Genomic DNA, 19,370 nt, shown 5'->3' with positions numbered 1-19,370 from the left:
GTGTGGTTAAGAAATCAGCTCTGAAGGTTTTGGTTTTTTTAAGGGCCTGATATTCTTCTGTTCAAAAATAAACTGGACATATCCTGTTTAAAAAAAAAAAAAAATACTGTTCAAAAGTTCAATTTAAATCAGACCAATGTTCCACTTACCAACCACCATGATATTAAATTCAAAGCCAGCCTTCATGGTTTTGCGTCTCATCTGGTCCAAGACTGCCTCAATGCCGACATATCCGAATAGATCTCTGCCCTTGATAATGCCTTGTGCGTCAGATTCACTGAGGCATGGCAGAGGATGTTCTATCTCCACCACTCTCTCCTCCACCTCCCTCTCCTCCATGACCTCCTTCTCCTCCTCCATCCGGACAGGTGGCTCCAGATCCAGGCCCTGCTCTTGTGCTGTGTCTGCCAAGAGAAGGAGAGAGGGAGAGACCCACAAGTTGACATACAGGAAACTCATGTGATTTTTTTAAGAGAAGTCTAATTAAAGTTTGATCTTGAATGAGTCCTTACAGTTTGTGTCTGAGACACTTTAGTGATGTAATGTCTCATAGACTGTCGGTTCTCAGTCTGATGTGCATTGCGGGCACCCTTCTGAAGTCTAAATATAATAGGACATTACGGCACTTTGGCAATGTGCAGGCATTAAATGAAATCAAATTTAAATGTTTTGAAATCATTGAATCAAATTTAAAAAGATTTTTGTGTATGTGTAAATACCTAAAGAATGTAATTTAAACCATTACATTTACATTTAATGTTGTTTTATTATTATATACTATTATAGTATTCGTTAATATTTTGACTGAGCTTTTTTAAGTTTTAGTAATTTTGCTGTGTGCTTTCGCCATTTTCATTAGATTTTTTTTTTTAAATATTACTATTTAGCTTTAATTCATTTTTATTTCAGTTTTAGTTTGCTTACACTTACTTCAGTTAGTTGCCAAAATAACATTTCTAATTTTCATTTAAGTATTTTAAGTTAAGTTGTTCATCCAATATTTATATTTTATTTAATTTCAGCTTTATTTCAATTAACAGAAATAGTATTTATTTATTTTTTTGAGTGTGTGTGTGAAAATGTTGGCAAGAAATTAGAAATCTGAACTTCTGGGGAAGCAAAAAAGGCCCTGGACCAGGTTAGGTAATTTTCCTTTAAGCATTTTTTACACAGAGATTCTATTTTCATTATCCAATGCCCACACTTTCAGACGTTATGTGCATAGCATAAGACACAATTCACCGCTGCAATTAATTTGAGGAAAAGATGTTCATTTTTTGCCAGGTTTGTTTATGAGCCAGAGAGCTGTGCGCTGTGAGCATGCTCAGAGCATGCAGGTGGAAATTAATGCACATTATGACTGACAGGAGGCAAATGTAGGTGAGACACAGATCGATTCAGGCGGGGATTTAAAATAATGAGGATGAAGAATTGAGAATTGTCTGTAATTGTGCTTCCATCCTTGCCTGAAATGAGGCGTTAGATTCATTTGTTAACGCTTAATATATGGGTCATGAAGAGGTCGATTTTATTTTAAGGTTTACACAACATTCACAGAATAGAAATGAATATGGAAAGTACTCTCAATGTGCAATTGAACTTTATGCAGCATAGTGCAAAAAAACAAACAAACAAAAAAAACAAAAAAAAGCAGAGAAGAAATGGGTTTTCTGCCTGTGCATCAGTTTGTTCAGCTCAATTGCGTTCACTTGCAAGAGCGGCCAACACAGAGACAGCAGTTCACACGGCACTGGTTAACTACTGAGGCACAGACACCTGTCAGCTGGCTCGGCCGGAGGATGCATCAGCGGGGGGTGGATAGTGTTACAGGACTAATGTTTGTCTTATCCCTGTACTATAGTTTGTACAATTGCCATCTTGAGATAGCTCCATTTTATAAGAGGATTGGTAACAATCCCCCCTGATAACCTCTGAAGTTGTCTTGTTGGAGAAAACACTCCAGTCACATTGTTCAAAACAAAATCAAGATCAAATTACCTTCACAAGTACTCATTTGAATTGAATGTGACATTTAGATTTGTACATTTTCATTTCGTTGTATTTAATTAGGGGACCACAACTTAAATAAATGCATGGTTGCAAGTTAAAAAAATCTAAGTTAATCTTTTAAGTTGCAAACATTATTTTTTTGAGTTCTATTGACATAATAATGTTGATCATTACATCAACTTAATATCATTTGTAATTTAAACTAATTTCTGTGTTAATTGACTTTGAAAATTAAGTTGTAGTAACGTAATAAAATTGACTTGACAACCTTGGAAATTTCTAGTTTTTTTCTAGTTTTCTAGTTCTTTTTCGATTTCTAGTTCTCATGCTTTGCATAGGAATGGATAAGGAGAATAAATGTTGAAACTAAGTGCTATTTTGTGTGTTTTTTAGTGAAGGGAAAGACGTGTTAGTGTTTAATGCAGTTATGTTTGACATTCTGTAATGTTGAAGTTTTTGTGGTTACTATTGTGCTGAAGAGTAGATACATGAAGTACTATTGACTCTATAAGCAATGACAACACTAATGCCAGTGACAAGTAATGCCGCGATCCAGGCAACCTGTAACCTGTGTTTTTCCAACCTTCTACACATGAAAGTGCACTGGAACGGCAGTCAAATCCGTGACTTCCCACCCGTGAACTCATACTAGATGTACTCCCAGTTCCACGCTCTGACGTCACATAATTCGCGAAACAACAATGGCAGCTAGTTTTCAGTCCATTGAGTGCAAGAATAAATTAATACTAAATACATTTTCAAATATACAAATAACGTAAAATAAAAGGTATAAGAGCTTCTCTTGCCTTATGCGCCGTTTTTTCCTCCTCCATTTCCCTCAAATAGGCAAGAAGTAAGAACCTTTGGTGACAGAAATTATGTAAATGAGCATAAGCCCAGTACGGTCCGCCATGTTTACATCTAGCTACCACAATTCCTTGCGCTCAGGCAGTTTGGCGAGACTTGCCTGGAATGCTACAAAGTCGTGAGTTGTGGTTTGAAGTCGTGACTTACGGGCTCAATGACATTCCTCTAACGCAGCATAATACCTTACTTGTTCATTAAATATCCATGTTAAATATGTTGTGTTAGCATATGCTATAATAGCTGTTGATTTGAAATAGATAAGATTAACTGGTTCCAGGGCTACAACTCTGGTACAACTTAATTTTTTTGAGTAATCAACTTAAAAATTTGTGTTTATGCTACAAATTATTAGGTTCCACTAACTCAATTTAGCTTGTTGGTAGAACGTAAATTCACTCAAATTATGCAAACTGTTGCGTTATTTTTTTTTTTTTTTTGAGCCAACATTTTTTAGAGTATATATATATATATATATATATATATACACACACAACATTGTTATATTTCAATTTAATTCCATTTTAATTCATTCTTAAGTTGAAATGGTAACAAAACTTGGGCAGCTTGAACTTGGAAAACAGCACAACAATATCCACTAAAGCTTGTGGGAATGAAGAGTATTACATGCAATCGTATGACAAGCTCGAGAATATAAGAAGGGAACATCTCAAATATGAGAAGACGAGTTGTATTACCTTGCAAAGACCACAGCTGCTTTCACACCCATATACAAAGTATGCATGTATGTGTTAAAATCAGCTCATTTGTGTATGAAAACATGGAAATGTAAAATGATCCCCAGGAAATGCCAAGTCTGCTATCCTTTATTATGCATTGCTAATGGCAGTGACTGTGAACTGCACCCAACATGACATCACAGATGCTCTGATTGCTTCATATACATGAGTGTGCCATATTAACAGGTCAACATAATGCAATTAACACAAGTATGCCAATACACCATAACAATAGGATTATCTTAAAGGGATAGTTCACTAAAAATGTACTCACTTTCATGTTGTTCCAAAGCTGTTTTTGCCCATAAAATGAAAACCATGGGGTCCAAAAAAAAAAAAAAAAAAAACCTCCCAAAAAACATTGAAGCCCTTTGACTTTCCTTGTATGGAAACAAAACACAACACTGATAATTTTTTGGTGAACCAACCCTTTAATACAAGCTACACCATGAGTTTACAACTAATATGATTATATGATCATGCACCTCAGGCAAAAATGTTACGTTTCTTGGTATCAGTAACTTTTGGAATACGAACATTGTGAAAGTGTTGATGTATTGTTGCCAGAGGCTGCAAAGGTGCTCACCTCACCTCTTTCTCACGACTACTTAAGACTTTCTCATGCTGTGGCTTTGGCCTGGTCACAAACCTGAGGCTTGTTGAATCACACTGTCCAATTATATCAGCTTAAGATCTGAGAAATCATACATTACATGCAGCAGATGATAAATGTTCATTTCAGTGAGTCAAGAGCTATATGCAGTAAATCAGCATGCAGCACGTGCTGCGATTGATCAGACAGAACCGTCGTGAACTAAGGAGCCCGTCTGCTGGTCCAGATGACTTAATCAGCTATAAATATACTGTACGTCCTCCAACCACCAAAATGGAACTAATCCTGGGCTTCTTATTGCCTAACTGGCTTCACATCCAAGCAATTCATCCAGCACCTGAGGATCTTTGCACGACTTGAGGCAATGCAAGTGGATTTCTGGCTTTGAACTTTGCGTAATTTTAAAAGTATGTGTTGTCACTGTTGAGCACGTAAAGTTTGAACTAAAAAGGAGAAGAGACAACCAGACTCTGGACTGACAGATTTACTTATTTGATGCGGTCTGAAAACTGCCTGCACACTAATAGAAGCTGACAAATAGAGCCATGCTCAGAGATAGAGAGGGTAGACACACTGTCTTCCAAAGGCTTGAGAAAAGCAAACAGAGGAAAAAGGGTTAGAAAGTAGGAAAGAAGTTGGAGCTTCTTAATAAAAGCCTTGCATATTGTGTCCAAATAAAAGCAGATCTGTTCCTGGGTTTGCTCAGTGTCTGTTCTTGCTCTTTAATAAAACTGTTCACAGATGTGGCCCATCTTCACTTGACATGACCAAGAAACACAGCAGCACGCAGCAAGAAAACACAAATCATTCTTACTTGGTACAAAAAAGAATCTCAGATATGGTATAAAATAGTGTTCCCCCCAAAAATGTTTGCATTTTCCCCCTACAACCCCATCATTAAAGCTTGAGTACTCCATCACTGACACCAAACCATAAATTTGTTCATTTTATCTCTCATCATTTGATTGGCTGAGACCTGGGCAAATACATCTAGATATTTCAAATTAAACTTCAGACTTTTATGAACTGCATTAAAAGCTTTTGAAATATGGTTTATATGCCTATATATAAAGGAAGAAAATAAATTGTAAATGTCAAGATGATCTACAACTAAATGTGTGGTGTAAACACACCAATGCCCAATGTGGCCATAAACAGACCTATGGCAGGAAACTGGCAAACACACACACTTGTATATATGTGGGTTACAGGGACTCTCCATAAACATAATGGTTTTTATTACGTACAAACAAAATTCTATCCCCCTACACCTACCCATCACAGAAAACTTAATTAAAAAAAAAAAAAAAAACCTCCATTTAGTATGTTTTAAGCCATCTGGTTTACGAGGACACAGGAAGTGTTTACGTTGTAATACCCAAGTCATTATACACATTTGTGTCCTCATAAACCATTTATAAAAGAACACACACACACACACACACACACACACACACACACACACACACACACACACACACACACACACACACACACACACACACCTAATGTGTCACATACATTTTCCCTTGAGTATCACAAAGACCCACAGAGCCATAAAAGAAAGAATGCAGAGCATCCATTTTACACTTTAATGATGTTCAGTTCTGTTGTGCTAAATGCTAAATGCTAACATCTGATCTACAGCTCAAAATAATGGAAGTTGTATGCCACTTTTGCCTCATAACCTCTTCCCATATGGGAATTATCATCATAATATAATTTCATTGCAATATCTCTGAGAAATACACTGTATTTGGCAGAGAATGAAAAGGAGAGAAAAATAAAACGATCAAATAGCATGTGTCAATATGAAGTCTTGATAATGGCTATAAATGATTCCATGGCCTGTGTTGTCTTTTATGTGGCTCTGTACAAATTTTGCACAGTATTGCTTAATTTAGCTAAGACTAAGTGAAGGAAATATTTTGAAGTAATCAATCCCAGTACCATGTAAAAGACATTTTATCCATGCTAGTCAACAATACCACAAAAAATACCTTACATCTGAACCTCATCATGGAGCCATTTTGGACTCCTGGGCTCTCTACATCAACTTCCTGTTTATTTTCATTACAAATTACTAAAACTTCAAAAGTTTACTTCTAAAATGTTGCACACAAGAGGAAATGACTCAAACGGTTTCATATGAGAGAGCAAGCATTTCATTATACTTGCTGCAAATGGCAAACATGCCTGTTGCATCTTGAAAAGGGGTAACCAATAACCATAACCAAGCTTCAAACATCAGAGTGTGTCAACCCTCAGTTGCAGTTACTTCCTGCCAGAATATATCTCAAATTACAAAAATAGAGCAAAACAAGCTAACTTTGAAGATATCTTTTTTTTTTTTTTTTTTTATGATGTCTTCTCGAGCAGCCATAAGACTCTCCCCTCCCCCTTTTGGCATAGTTGAAGTGCTCCATTGCTCTTGGTTCCATTGTTATCAGAAGGGCAGTGAAGCTGAGACACATGTAAAGCCCATGTGATAAAAAAAATACTCTTACCTTCTCTCATTCACAAAGCTCTGTCCACACCACTCTCCCAACTGAAGACCCAGCGGCCCACACCAGGCAGTCCGCAACTGTGATGTACCTCAAGAATTGTCCCTAAACTTCTGCTTTGTGCTCTGTGTAACTGCCCATGCACTTCTCCCCCTCTCTCTGTGTCTCTCTCCCTCACTATGGAGAACGAGCGCAGGGGTAACGGCTAAAGCTGCTCACACTCATTCACATGCAGATCGCCAAGAAGCTTCCACTAATCCAAAAGAGGACTTCTCCCATCCACCCCTCCTCCTCCTCCCACTGCATCTCTCTACTGCCTCTCTCAAACTCATTTGCACATGAGTGGGGCTGCTGTCAGTCGGCCGGCCCAGACTCCCCTGCTGACCACACAATGAGGAAAATATGTAATTGACCCATAAAATCAATTAGGAGAAATTGTACTGCTTCTTTGAATAGTCGGCATCCACAGACTCGCTCATCTGAGAGAAAAAGAAAAGCAAATCGCGGTTACTCGTTCAGTGCAAATTTCTGTGCTGGTAATAAGTGCTGTCATGCTGGGTTGCTCGGCTGTGGATTGCCAATAAAAGACATGGTAATGGTCAATCAGATGTGAGTGGTTTTTATACTGACAGAGAGCTTGTATTTTACCATTTACGGAAAAGCAGCATTGGAGTTTAAGTGCATGGATACATATTAGTGCGCAGCAAGCGTGATATCGGTATTATATCGGTTTTTATTTGAACAGTTATAATTTTAGCTGCTCTTTAAAACTATATATTCAAAACTGCTCATTACACCTAGACAGGCTTCGAGGGAAAGCATTTGTTTGAGAAACCGGTGTGAATTTAAAGGGACAGTTCACTTAAAAATGAAAATTCAATCACCCATGTGTTGCCTTGTTTTCTTACATGGGAGGAGACATTTAATTGACAAAAAAAATAAAAATAACCATACTCTCTTTTATGATGACAATACTGAATTTTAAGCTGTCATTCATTTATAAGCCAGTTGGCATGACCACTGAGTCAGTGGGATGAGCGTGTAGAAAATAGTCCAATGAATGAATAAATGAATCATTCAGGCCAAATGTGAACTGGAACAAATGATTCACTAACTCACTACTTCTCTCATCTAGAGCATATGCCAAGATTTCAGTGAATAACTTAAATTTTGGTCTTTCCCCTCACACCAAACCCTCGTATTGCTTGATGTATAGTGCATGGATAATTTTAAGATACTTTTTTGACATTTTGTAGCTTGACAACCCCAGTGCCCATTTACTTTCAATGTACTGAAAAGAGTGGCCAGGACATTCTTCAAAAATTCATCTTTGCCTCTTAAGAAAGAAAAAAAAGTGTCAAAGGCTTTGAATGGCATGCAGTTGAGTAATTAATGACATTATGCAGTGCTTGGACAACTTTTAAAACACTTTTATGGTGCTGTTTGTCATTTTGTAGCTTGACAACCCCAGTCCCCAATCACCTTCATTGTACTGAAAAAATGTGGCCAGAAAATTCTTCAAAAAAATCATCTTCCCGTTTTAAGGAAGGAGGAGTTACACAGGTTTGGTACGACATGCGCGTGAGTAAAACAAATGACAGAATTTTCATTTTTGCGTGAACTATCCCTTTAAGGACTCCCCTGTGGATCTGTTTAAACATGAGGAGGTGTGAAGCATCTCTGCACAGTTTCACTGAGGAAGTGTGTTTTTCTCACTTTCAAGTTGTCTGTCTGACTTATCACACAATCTGAGTGTTTAGTCTTTATGCTCTCCATAAAATGGTCCACCTCATATAAATTAAATTCAAGGAGACCAAACGAATACATCCATGTAAGGATGGGCCTTTTTCCAAACAGCTAGCCATGAGAGAGTGTGAATGCGCCTGTGCGTGAAAGAGAATGTGTGTGTGTGTGTGTGTGTGTGTGTGTTTGTGTGTCTGTGTGTGTAGGTCCAGCCCATGCTGAGTCGCTGTAAGGATGGTTTTATGTTTGAATCACAATAATGTTCCTTTGTTTGGAACTCAATAGATGCCTGATGTAAGATGGTGAGGCCCCAAAACAACACATTCACACTTCCACTCAAAAGACACCAGCCAAAAACTAAACCACAACATGTACTTACAGCATTCCCAGCTCAATACAACAGAACCACAACCGATTTCATTCAAATGACAGCTAGTTAAGCAGATTACACAAACCAGAAACATTCCAGAGGACAGATTGATATAGTGAAATATTAACAGAAATCAGTCTTTTACCTTAGCAGTTAAGTAGGATCCTGGAGCAGTTGCCAGGCCCCATGTGCTGTCAGAGAGTAAATTGCAAACTGCTCAGGATGTCAGTTACGAGAATGTGTGAGTCTATGCGTGTCTGTGTGTGTGTGTGTGTGTGTGTGTGAGAGGGTGTGTCGTAGCATAACCACAGACAGCACTCGGAGGGTGATGCATTTCCTTGCCTTTGGGCCTCTCTCTTCCTGGTTGTATTTTAACTAGTTTTATGCCACACAAAAGAAAGGCAGTTTCTCCAGCTCTGTTATCACCATGGATACCTAAATAAGAGTGTTTCTCAAGAGTGGGATGGATGTTTATCCATTTTCCTTATGTCATCAGCACAAGTCTCTGTTAAAATCCCACCCTTGAGATACAGGGAAATGTCTTTCACAATCCCAGGCAGGTAAAGTAGAAAAATGGAAATGCAATCCTTGTGAATTGAATACAATCTGCTGGGATGCATGAATGGAAATACGGTACGGAATGAGCTAAAAGAGGTTGCGGAAGGTTCCAGAAGAGGTAAATTCCCATCCCACAGTGTCTAACACACACACACACACACACACTACATGTGCCTGCAGCATATCACCACACAGCGCATCTCTGCTGTTTTGGGAATTCTCTCTTCACCGCTGACAGGAAAAAGCATTTTGATTAATGTGGCAATCGGAAAATGACCTTTGCATGCGGCGAGAGCTGTCTATTTTACATTCAATATTTAATCATTTGATAAAGTATAGAACAAGCCCAATGACAGCAATTCATCACTTTCATCTAAAAGCCTTTTGCAAAGCTCAGAGCCACATGCAGGGTCTGTATGCTCCGCTGCGTCTACAGCTAATTAACTGACTGAGGTTTGTTAATGGAGTTTCCCACAAAGTGCTCTCCACCGCCACATCGTTCTGGTCATTCCAGGTCATTATCTGATGACTAATGCATCTTTTTCTCTTCGAATCCACACACTCTGGACATCTCTGCATGATAAGCTACACTTACAATATACAATAACTCTGAGCCACTTATTGTGACAAGGATTGATAAGAACAAACCCAAAAAAATGTGCAAAGTATTTTTTTTTTTAAGTCAATGGGGTCCAAAAATAATATTGTATGGACAAATAATAAAACAAAAAAACCCCCACATTTTTAAATAAACTTCTGTGTTTTACACGAAGAAAGATCATAACATGAGAAATGAATGACCAAATTTTCATTTTTGGGTCAACTATGTTTTTAATTTCATAAAATCTTTGGCTGCAGAAACAGAGGTTATCTAAACAAACCCGCTGATTTCTACGGATGTTGATATGGTTGAGCGAAAAGGCAAGAGAGGAAGAGGAAGAGAGGGGGAGGAAGTATGCGTTTGCTGTGTCACAAGGGACAGTGAATTGCCACTAAATGTCTCTATTACCGCTCCTCTTTAATTAAAAGCACATGTACGCACAGACACTGTCAGTTCATTCATACTGTTGCCAGGGTAACCTCCCCAAAGAGACTGGAAGTATCGAGTAATAGCGGAGATCTCTCGAGACACACTGTGAGAAAGCTTCAGCTTCTTTTCTCCAGCTTTGCTTGTGTGGGATTCAAGGGGCAAATTCAATTAAAGCATCTTAACCTCATCCTAATCCAAGCATACTTAAAAGGACATGGCAGACGGAAGAGACGGATTCCCGAAGTATGACCCTGTCCTTTGGTGCCTTCTCAGTTTCTTTCACACACAGAGGGAGGGACAGGTGAGGACATAGCAGGAGGACAGTGGCAAACTACCAGACATCTGTTAGAGCATCTTCTAAACTGAGCTGATGCACAGCTGGACTTTCTGCTGAGAACTTATCAGAAGGGAAGATCAGAAGAGCACAACAAGATTCAAATGAATTTGAACAAGGCCCTAAAATGGTTCCTCTAGATAGCATCTGGTCAAAGTACATGTAGTATACAATTAAAACTTAATTTTAGCATTAGATACCATACTTTATACTGTATATTGTGCATAATGTTTATATAGTGTATATTCACTGTAATATTATGCGTGTCTCATAGATATATGTTAGCTGAGCAATGTTAGCTACTAAGCTAAATAAACCAAACCACAAATCAGCCAAATAATTGGATTTAATCAGTTACATTCTTTAATAATCTGGCTTGAAATACTACAAACCAAATGACTACCAAACTAAACATCCAACTGACTAATGAAGTAAAATAAACTAAACAACAAACCATCAAAATGACAACTAACTGAATCACTGGACTGATCAGACCCCTTAATAATCTGTCTTAAACCCGGGACACACTGCACGATTTTTGGCTGTCCCAGACGAAAGATTGCCATTGTGAAACAATCGTGGCAATTTCTGTGATTGTGGCTCTTAATCAGTGGTCCTATGTTGTACAGTGAGAGAGGTTCAAAGACGGCCGTTTCCCGGTCTTGCGACCAAAGACAGCCTACGATCATTTTCTGACAGTGTATCTGTCGTCTACTGACCAGCCAATGAAAACGTGACATGAAATCAACGCAACATGGCGCTAAAACTGAAAAACTGCTTATCTCAAGCTCATTTCCCTTCTTCTCTCGCCACTTCCTTTTTTTTCAGCACACATAAAAACTACAACTGCCAAAGTGTGATTCAACATGATCTTTTTATTTACCACTAGCGCATGCTGATGATGATGTTTTATTCTTCTATAGAAACTTGCATCGTAGCCTACGATTCAACAGGTGTCATCATCGTACAATCGACATGCATGTCGTATCCAAGTTTAATAGATCCATGTCACACAGTGTGATTTGTAATGATCTTATAGGATTGCTAAAATCTTGCAGTGTATCCCGGGCTTTACATTACTAACAACTAACTAACTAACTAAAAAACCAACTGACTAACTAAACACTGACCTGACTAACTAACCAACTGGGTTGAACCATGGACTGGTCAGACCCCTTAATAATCTGTCTTACATTAACTAACTACCTAACTAACTAACTAAACATTAAACTGATTAACTAACCAACTGGTTTGAATCATGGACTGGTCAGACCCCTTAATACTCTGTCTTACATTAACTAACTACCTAACTAACTAACTAAACATTAAACTGATTAACTAACCAACTGGTTTGAATCATGGACTGGTCAGACCCCTTAATACTCTGTCTTACATTAACTAACTACCTACCTAACTAACTAAACATTAAACTGATTAACTAACCAACTGGTTTGAATCATGGACTGGTCAGACCCCTTAATACTCTGTCTTACATTAACTAACTACCTAACTAACTAACTAAACATTAAACTGATTAACTAACCAACTGGGTTGAACCATGGACTGGTCAGACCCCTTAATAATCTGTCTTTCATAACTAACTACCTAACTAACTAACTAACTAACTAACTAACTAAACATTAAACTGATTAACTAACCAACTGGGTTGAACCATGGACTGGTCAGACCCCTTAATACTCTGTCTTACATTAACTAACTACCTAACTAACTAACTAAACATTAAACTGATTAACTAACCAACTGGTTTGAATCATGGACTGGTCAGACCCCTTAATAATCTGTCTTACATAACTAACTACCTAACTACCTAACTAACTAACTAAACATTAAACTGATTAACTAACCAACTGGTTTGAATCATGGACTGGTCAGACCCCTTAATAATCTGTCTTACATAACTAACTACCTAACTACCTAATTAACTAACTAAACATTAAACTGATTAACTAACGAAGTGGTTTGAATCATGGACCGGTCAGACCGCTTAATAAACTGTCTTTCACAACTAACTAACTAACTAACTAACTAACTAACTAACTAACTAACTAACTAACTAACTAACTAACTAACTAAACATTAAACTGATTAACTAACCAACTGGTTTGAATCATGGACTGGTCAGACCCCTTAATAATCTGTCTTTCATAACTAACTAACTAACTAAACATTAAACTGATTAACTAACCAACTGATTTGAATTATGGATTGGTCCGACCCCTTAATAATCTGTCTTTCATAACTAACTAACTAACTAACTAACTAACTAACTAACTAAACATTAAACTGATTAACTAACCAACTGGTTTGAATCATGGACTGGTCAGACCCCTTAATAATCTGTCTTTCACAACTAACTAACTAACTAACTAAACATTAAACTGATTAACTAACCAACTGGTTTGAATCATGGACTGGTCAAACCCCTTAATAATCTGTCTTTCATAACTAACTAACTAACTAACTAACTAACTAAACATTAAACTGATTAACTAACCAACTGGTTTGAATCATGGACTGGTCAAACCCCTTAATAATCTGTCTTTCATAACTAACTAACTAACTAACTAACTAACTAACTAACTAACTAAACATTAAACTGATTAACTAACCAACTGGTTTGAATCATGGACTGGTCAGACCCCTTAATAATCTGGCTTGGATTACTAACTAACTACAAACCAACTGACTAACAAACTAAACATCCAACTGACTAATGAACTAAACAACAAACCATCCAAATGACAACTAACCCAATCACTGGACTGGCCAGACCCCTTCATAATCTGTCTTACATTACTAACTCATTACTAACTACCAACCAACAAACCAACCAACCAACTGAAAAACAACAACTGACTAACTAAACATGAAAATGAATAACTAACCAACTGGCCTGAATCATGGACTGGTCAAACCCTTTAATTATCTGGCTTGGATTACTACCTATATCAAACTGACTAACCAACTAAACTAAACAACTAACTAACTCACAGGTTTGAATCATGGTCAGACTATAATAATTTAGCTTGAATTGCTAACTAACTAACTGAATGAATAACTAACTACACATAAAACTGACAAACCAACCAAACTGACAAACTAAACTAAACAACAAACCAACCTGCCTACTTATCTACCCACTGTAGGTAAACTATATTAAGTAAAAGAGTTCAACTGCAGTTCATTTACAGTCGTCACAGATCAAGGCTGTCGTTGTCTGACAGTGACCTGTTGATCTGAGGGAGTCACTATACACTATGACAGTCATGCGTAAAGTGTCCTTCACATCAAACCGATTTGAGGTGAACTTAGTAACAGCTGGTGATTAAGCTTAATCAGGATGACAAAGAGTAACTTACCTTCAACAGTGCACAAAGAGCTGTTGCGTCCTGCCCTGACAGCTGCTGCTTCTGATAGGGCACAATTTCCAAAAAGAACAAAAATGATTGCATACAGTACAAGAACACCCACGCACACAAACGCCTCCACACACTTCTCTTTTTTCACTTTCTATTTTGCTTTCTTTCCATTAACATTCACACATGGATTCTTGCCAAGAGGATGTATTTAGGAGAAACAAACACATGATCAACACTTGCTTTCATATTCTCTCTCTCTGTATTTGTGTTTGTGTCATGGCCTATAATAGTATTAGTTGCACTAACATTCTTCAGTCTTTATAAATATACCTGCATTATCTTAATACACCTACTGGCATTCAGAAAAGTTGCATATCAATAAACACAAGGTGGCTTCATAATTATTACTACTAACTATGGACCGCCTGCTCCCTAGAGTGACTTAATCGAATTCAGTTTGATAATATAATAGCTGACTCTTTAGCACTGGTTCAAGATGGCTCACCATGCTGGTATCATTAGGGCAGAGCATGTTTTCACAACATATACGGCTCTACTGAGTCTCATTTCATTCTCAGGGCAGGATGCAGTTGTTCTTTGGGAGGGACGACCCTTCCAGGAAGCCCTGTCATGCTATCCAAAAGGAAATCACCTTTCCCCTCTCCCCCTCATCCGGGCTGGGGAAAATGTGGGTCCAGAAGGCTCAGAACTTTGACCTTCTACACTAGATATATAACAAAATGTTTTAGGACTCATGGATGAAACACTGGCATTGTGAATTGATGTTTGAAACATTTTTTTAAACTCTGTTTTTTTTTTTTTTTTTTTTTTTTTTTTAAACACAAAGCCAATTAAAAGAAAAAATCTGCCAAATCAGTAGCCTAATAAAGGCATACATGGAACAGGTTGCACTTATGGGGGTGTCCATGTTGAAATCACATGACCAATAGCCTCCATATTCCCCCAGTTATTGGTCACACACGCTAGTTGAATTAATTAATCACGATCGACTGCAAATAGTGCAAAACATTAAAAAAAATGGCCATTTATTAACACCACCTAAAAATTCCCAAATGCTATACAAATAAGTTATATATAAATCTCTAGAAAATCTACAAAAGTGGAAGTGGTTTGAAAAGGGGATGAGTCACAGTTCTCTTTTTTTCTAATGTTTTCAAGTGAAATCTGAAAATTAAACTTAAAAGTTATTTTAAAAATCTCAAAGTGTTTTACTAACATGCCAACTCCAAGAAGGCCTCTGCCAGGAATGCAGAGTCCCATCGCAGCGAGTGTCAACACGTAAACACCCAACAGGTCGGGGCGAGAGACTCAGCACGTCGCTTAGAGCCGAAGAAAAACATTCAGATGAAGACTGCACCACCCCTGCCTAGAGCAAAGGCTGGTTACATAGAAACGACAGTAGCATCTAGTAATGTTTTTCCTAATTGGGCCGCCCTCTAATTTGCCTTCAGTGAAAGTAGTTTTGCAGTTTTATGGTGTTATATTAATTGACAGATTACACAGACTATTTGAACGTTCAAAAATGCCTTTTTCACAGTGCCGGGTTATTTAATCAACAGCAAAAAAAAAAAAAAAAAAAAAAAAAAGTGATCAAAATTGTAAAAATAATAAAAATATTATTAAACATAAATTACCATTAAAGGATTAGTTCACTTTCAAATGAAAATTAGCCCAAGCTTTACTCACCCTCAAGCCATCCTAGGTATATATGACTTTCTTCTTTCTGATGAACACAATCAGAGTTATATTAATAAATATCCTGACGCATCCGAGCTTTATAATGGCAGTGAGTGGGATCAAACGCATTGCTTCGCTTCAGAAGGCCTTTATTAACCCCCTGGATGTGGAGTACATTTGATGGATGGATGTGGATGCATGCACTTTCTTCAGCTCATACTTGTTGATCCCACTCACTGCCATTATAAAGCTCGGATGCGTCAGGATATTTATTAATATTTCTCCGATTGTGTTCATCAGAAAGAAGAAAGTCATATACACTTACGATGGCTTGAGGGTGAGTAAAGCTTGGGCTAATTTTCATTTGAAAAGTGAACTAATCCTTTAAACACCTAAAAAATTATAAAAGATAAAAAAATGAATAATACAATAAATGAATACACAAATCAAATATATATTAATATAATATAATATAATATAATATAATATAATATAATATAATATAATATAATATAATATAAATAGTATGCATCCCGCCACATCACATCAGAGATAATGTCAAATAAGCAATCAGTCATATGCACCAACCAAAATATACTCAGATAAGCTAGAAAGAACAGAGCCACAGTTCCCTAGTACCCTAAGGTGATCGCCCTTTCCTTTCCACCCTTTCCCCTCTTTTGACCCCCCATTAGTGACACAAGGTCTCATTTGTACCCTTAATCTGTGCTAATGTGTAAGTTAACCCACTAATTTGCAGAGGAAAATAGAAGAAGGGAACAGCATTCCAGATGAGCTGCCTTGCCAGATCAGCATTTCACAATCCCACCCTTATCCTATGATGTGGAGTGGGGTTTGCGTAGGGGTCACTAGAGATCGGGCATCTATATGGGATCAAAGGAGATTCGACCAACATGGTGCTTAACACCAACGAGAATGAGAACTCCTGTTTGCTCCAACTGAGTTTGTATGTAGAACATGCGCTCATGGCCCGATAAAAATCATGCTCTCTCTCTTTTCTGCTCCAGGCACTCGGGAATAATTGACTCTTAATTATTGTTTTTGTGCGATCAGAGTCTTGTATAAAGTGAAATAAGAACAAATCAGCATCTTTTAGTATGCCGTATAAATTCCTGCAAAAAAGAGCACACTCTCAAATCGGCGTGCGTGAAGAGCTGATTACAGCTTTTTGAAAACGTATTAGCATCACTCTAAAAGAATGTGAGAAAGCATGTTTTCACTCGAGTGAGTAAATGAATCTTTTAGAATAAAGGATTTCAATCAGTTGGGGTAATCTGACATGAGAATGCTGCTACCCCCTAGTGGTTGATCAGATAACTGCTGGATCAAACAAAGGCAGGCACTGCAGTTTCATGAAGGGAGAACCTGTATGCCAGAATTGCAGCAGATGAAAAGGAAAAATTACAATCCATCCATCAAACTATCCATTTTCTCTTTAAAGCTGCAGTTACTATCCAAAGCGATGTAGGTCAATCTCACTGAATATGTCATAAGAGAATGAGATTGCGTTGCTGTTGTAAGAGCATGACTGGAATGAGAGAGAGAGAGAGAGAGAGAGAGAGAGAGAGAGAGAGAGAGAGAGAGAGAGAGTATATCACAGATATTTCAGTAGTATGTCAGACTGATACTTTTACTGCTCAGGGATGCTTTTATATATATATATAAATAAATGTATCCCCGTTGTGGTGCTCCTTCTCACCTTTTTGTTCACCACGATATAGAGATGTAAAAATATAATTAATATGCAGCTCATACAGAAAATGATTAGTGATATTATTTATTTATAATGGCTAGGTGGTGTAACTGTTTAGGGAGTATAAGTCTCAATGAAAAGCTAAAATTGAAATAATAATAATAATTAAAGCTGCAAGCAGCATTTACCCGGGTTCAAGCATTTAAGGCCTTTAAGCACATACAAAGGTATTATATTTTATTTAGCAAGCATGTAAACATTTAGATCATAAACAGAAAAGACAATTTACAGCCAATTCAGGCAATTTAGCAAGGAAAAACATGGTTTATAAAGGTTTTTGGACAGTTACAGCGCCATCTATTGCCTGATTCCCACCATTTTTGCGGGGTGTCCTCAGAATGTGTCCATACATATGTGTGCCAAATTTGGTGAAAATATCTCATTTCATTTTGAAGTTATAGACACTTATATATAAGAGAGCATAAAAAATGACCCATGAAAGACTTTGATTGGATTTTTTTGCCACTTCCTATCAAAATTTTGACATTTGGGCTACAACATATAGTAAACCAACTTAGGTTGCGTGTTTTCTACGCTGGTTTCGTCTCGATCGGACTAACGGTTTCGAAGATATTCACAAAAGTTTTTTAAGCGCTAAATCACAACGTAGCACAAACCATAAGGCGAAACCTAACATGTTTGGTATCGTTGGACTCGGCAAGGATTCAGGAGTAAAAAGTCTCCCATGAAAATAAGTCAGACACATCCAAAGTTATATATATTTTCATCTAAAACCATTAGAAACATATGTTTTTTAAAGTTTTTTCACAATTATAGCGCCACCTATTGTCCAATTTACACGAAAATTGGCATGCTTCTTTAGAGTCATATGCTGCATGTGTTCACCTATTTTTGTGAAGTTCTGAGTTTTTGTTTAGGTTTTATAGGCTTTTGGGTATATTTAGCCACGCCCATTTTCTAAATGACCCAGTTATAGCGACCCAAATAATAATAATAATTATTTATCAAGAGAGTCCATAGAATTGTCCTACACTAGTTTCGTTCTGATCGGGCGAAAAGCCTAGGACTAGTTCGCAAAAGTAGGTTTTTCATATATTTGCGAATAATTAATGAACGATTTGATTGACAGCATTGGTTCTAGAGGCAAAGTTGTTCAGCATGAGTAGATCGATCAAATGATATGCATATTATGTGGTTTTATGAAACACCACGTGATTACTGAGGCACAAAACTTGTTAGCGCCAACTTGTGGCCGATTTCTTTCAAAATTCTTACAGACCTCTAGGTCCATGAGACGAACATGCCCATCGAGTTTCGTTCCGATTGGCCTCTGTTAACCTTGTCTAATAGGTGCTCAAACTTCATTGGCCGATGGCGGCCATGTTTTTTGAGATACGCCAATGTCCTCATAGACTATCTTGGACCAAGACACTGCATGCCAAATTTCAAGTCATTTGGAACGACGGTTGCTTAGTTACAGCCGTTTTTATGTTTTTTTCAAGTTATAGCGCCACCTAGTGTCCAGTCGACTCGATTTTTTTATCGTGACCAAAAATTGAGCCCATACATATACGTACCAAGTTTGGTGCAAATATGTCATTTCGTTCTGGAGTTATAGCCATTTTAGTAAATTGGCTTGATTCTAGGACAAATGGTTTAGGAGTTATTGGCGATTTTCTACTTTTGATCGCTGTAGCGCCACCTATTGGCCGATTTGGGTCATACTTTGTCAACCTCTCCTCGATTTTTGTACTATCATCTGACAAAGTTTCAAGTCTCTAGCACTTACGG

The 19,370-nt window shown here is 37.5% G+C and overlaps 1 protein-coding gene across 4 annotated transcripts in view; it reads right to left on the bottom strand.

Moving 5' to 3' along the window:
* Window positions 1-19,370, bottom strand: part of septin12 (septin 12) — a 72,944-nt gene that overhangs the window by 23,138 nt on the left and 30,436 nt on the right. The window contains exons 1-3 of one of the 4 annotated variants that reach the window (XM_048203168.1): window positions 8,990-9,126; window positions 6,735-7,108; window positions 150-404 (exon numbers count right to left, since the gene is read on the bottom strand). In XM_048203168.1, coding sequence (XP_048059125.1) covers window positions 150-404; window positions 6,735-6,744 — 265 coding nt within the window. In that variant the 5' untranslated portion in view covers window positions 6,745-7,108; window positions 8,990-9,126. Of the gene's footprint in view, window positions 1-149; window positions 405-6,734; window positions 7,109-8,989; window positions 9,147-14,146; window positions 14,297-19,370 lie in introns of those variants that run through there. The other 3 variants (XM_048203178.1, XM_048203172.1, XM_048203163.1) reach the window with 3 other exon arrangements.

This window comes from Megalobrama amblycephala, linkage group LG1 (genome assembly GCF_018812025.1).
Source record: "Megalobrama amblycephala isolate DHTTF-2021 linkage group LG1, ASM1881202v1, whole genome shotgun sequence".
In the NCBI taxonomy this organism is placed as follows: Eukaryota; Metazoa; Chordata; class Actinopteri; order Cypriniformes; family Xenocyprididae; genus Megalobrama; species Megalobrama amblycephala.
The sequence above is the reverse complement of the archived record's forward strand: the minus strand, read 5'-3'. Positions and strand labels throughout refer to the sequence as shown.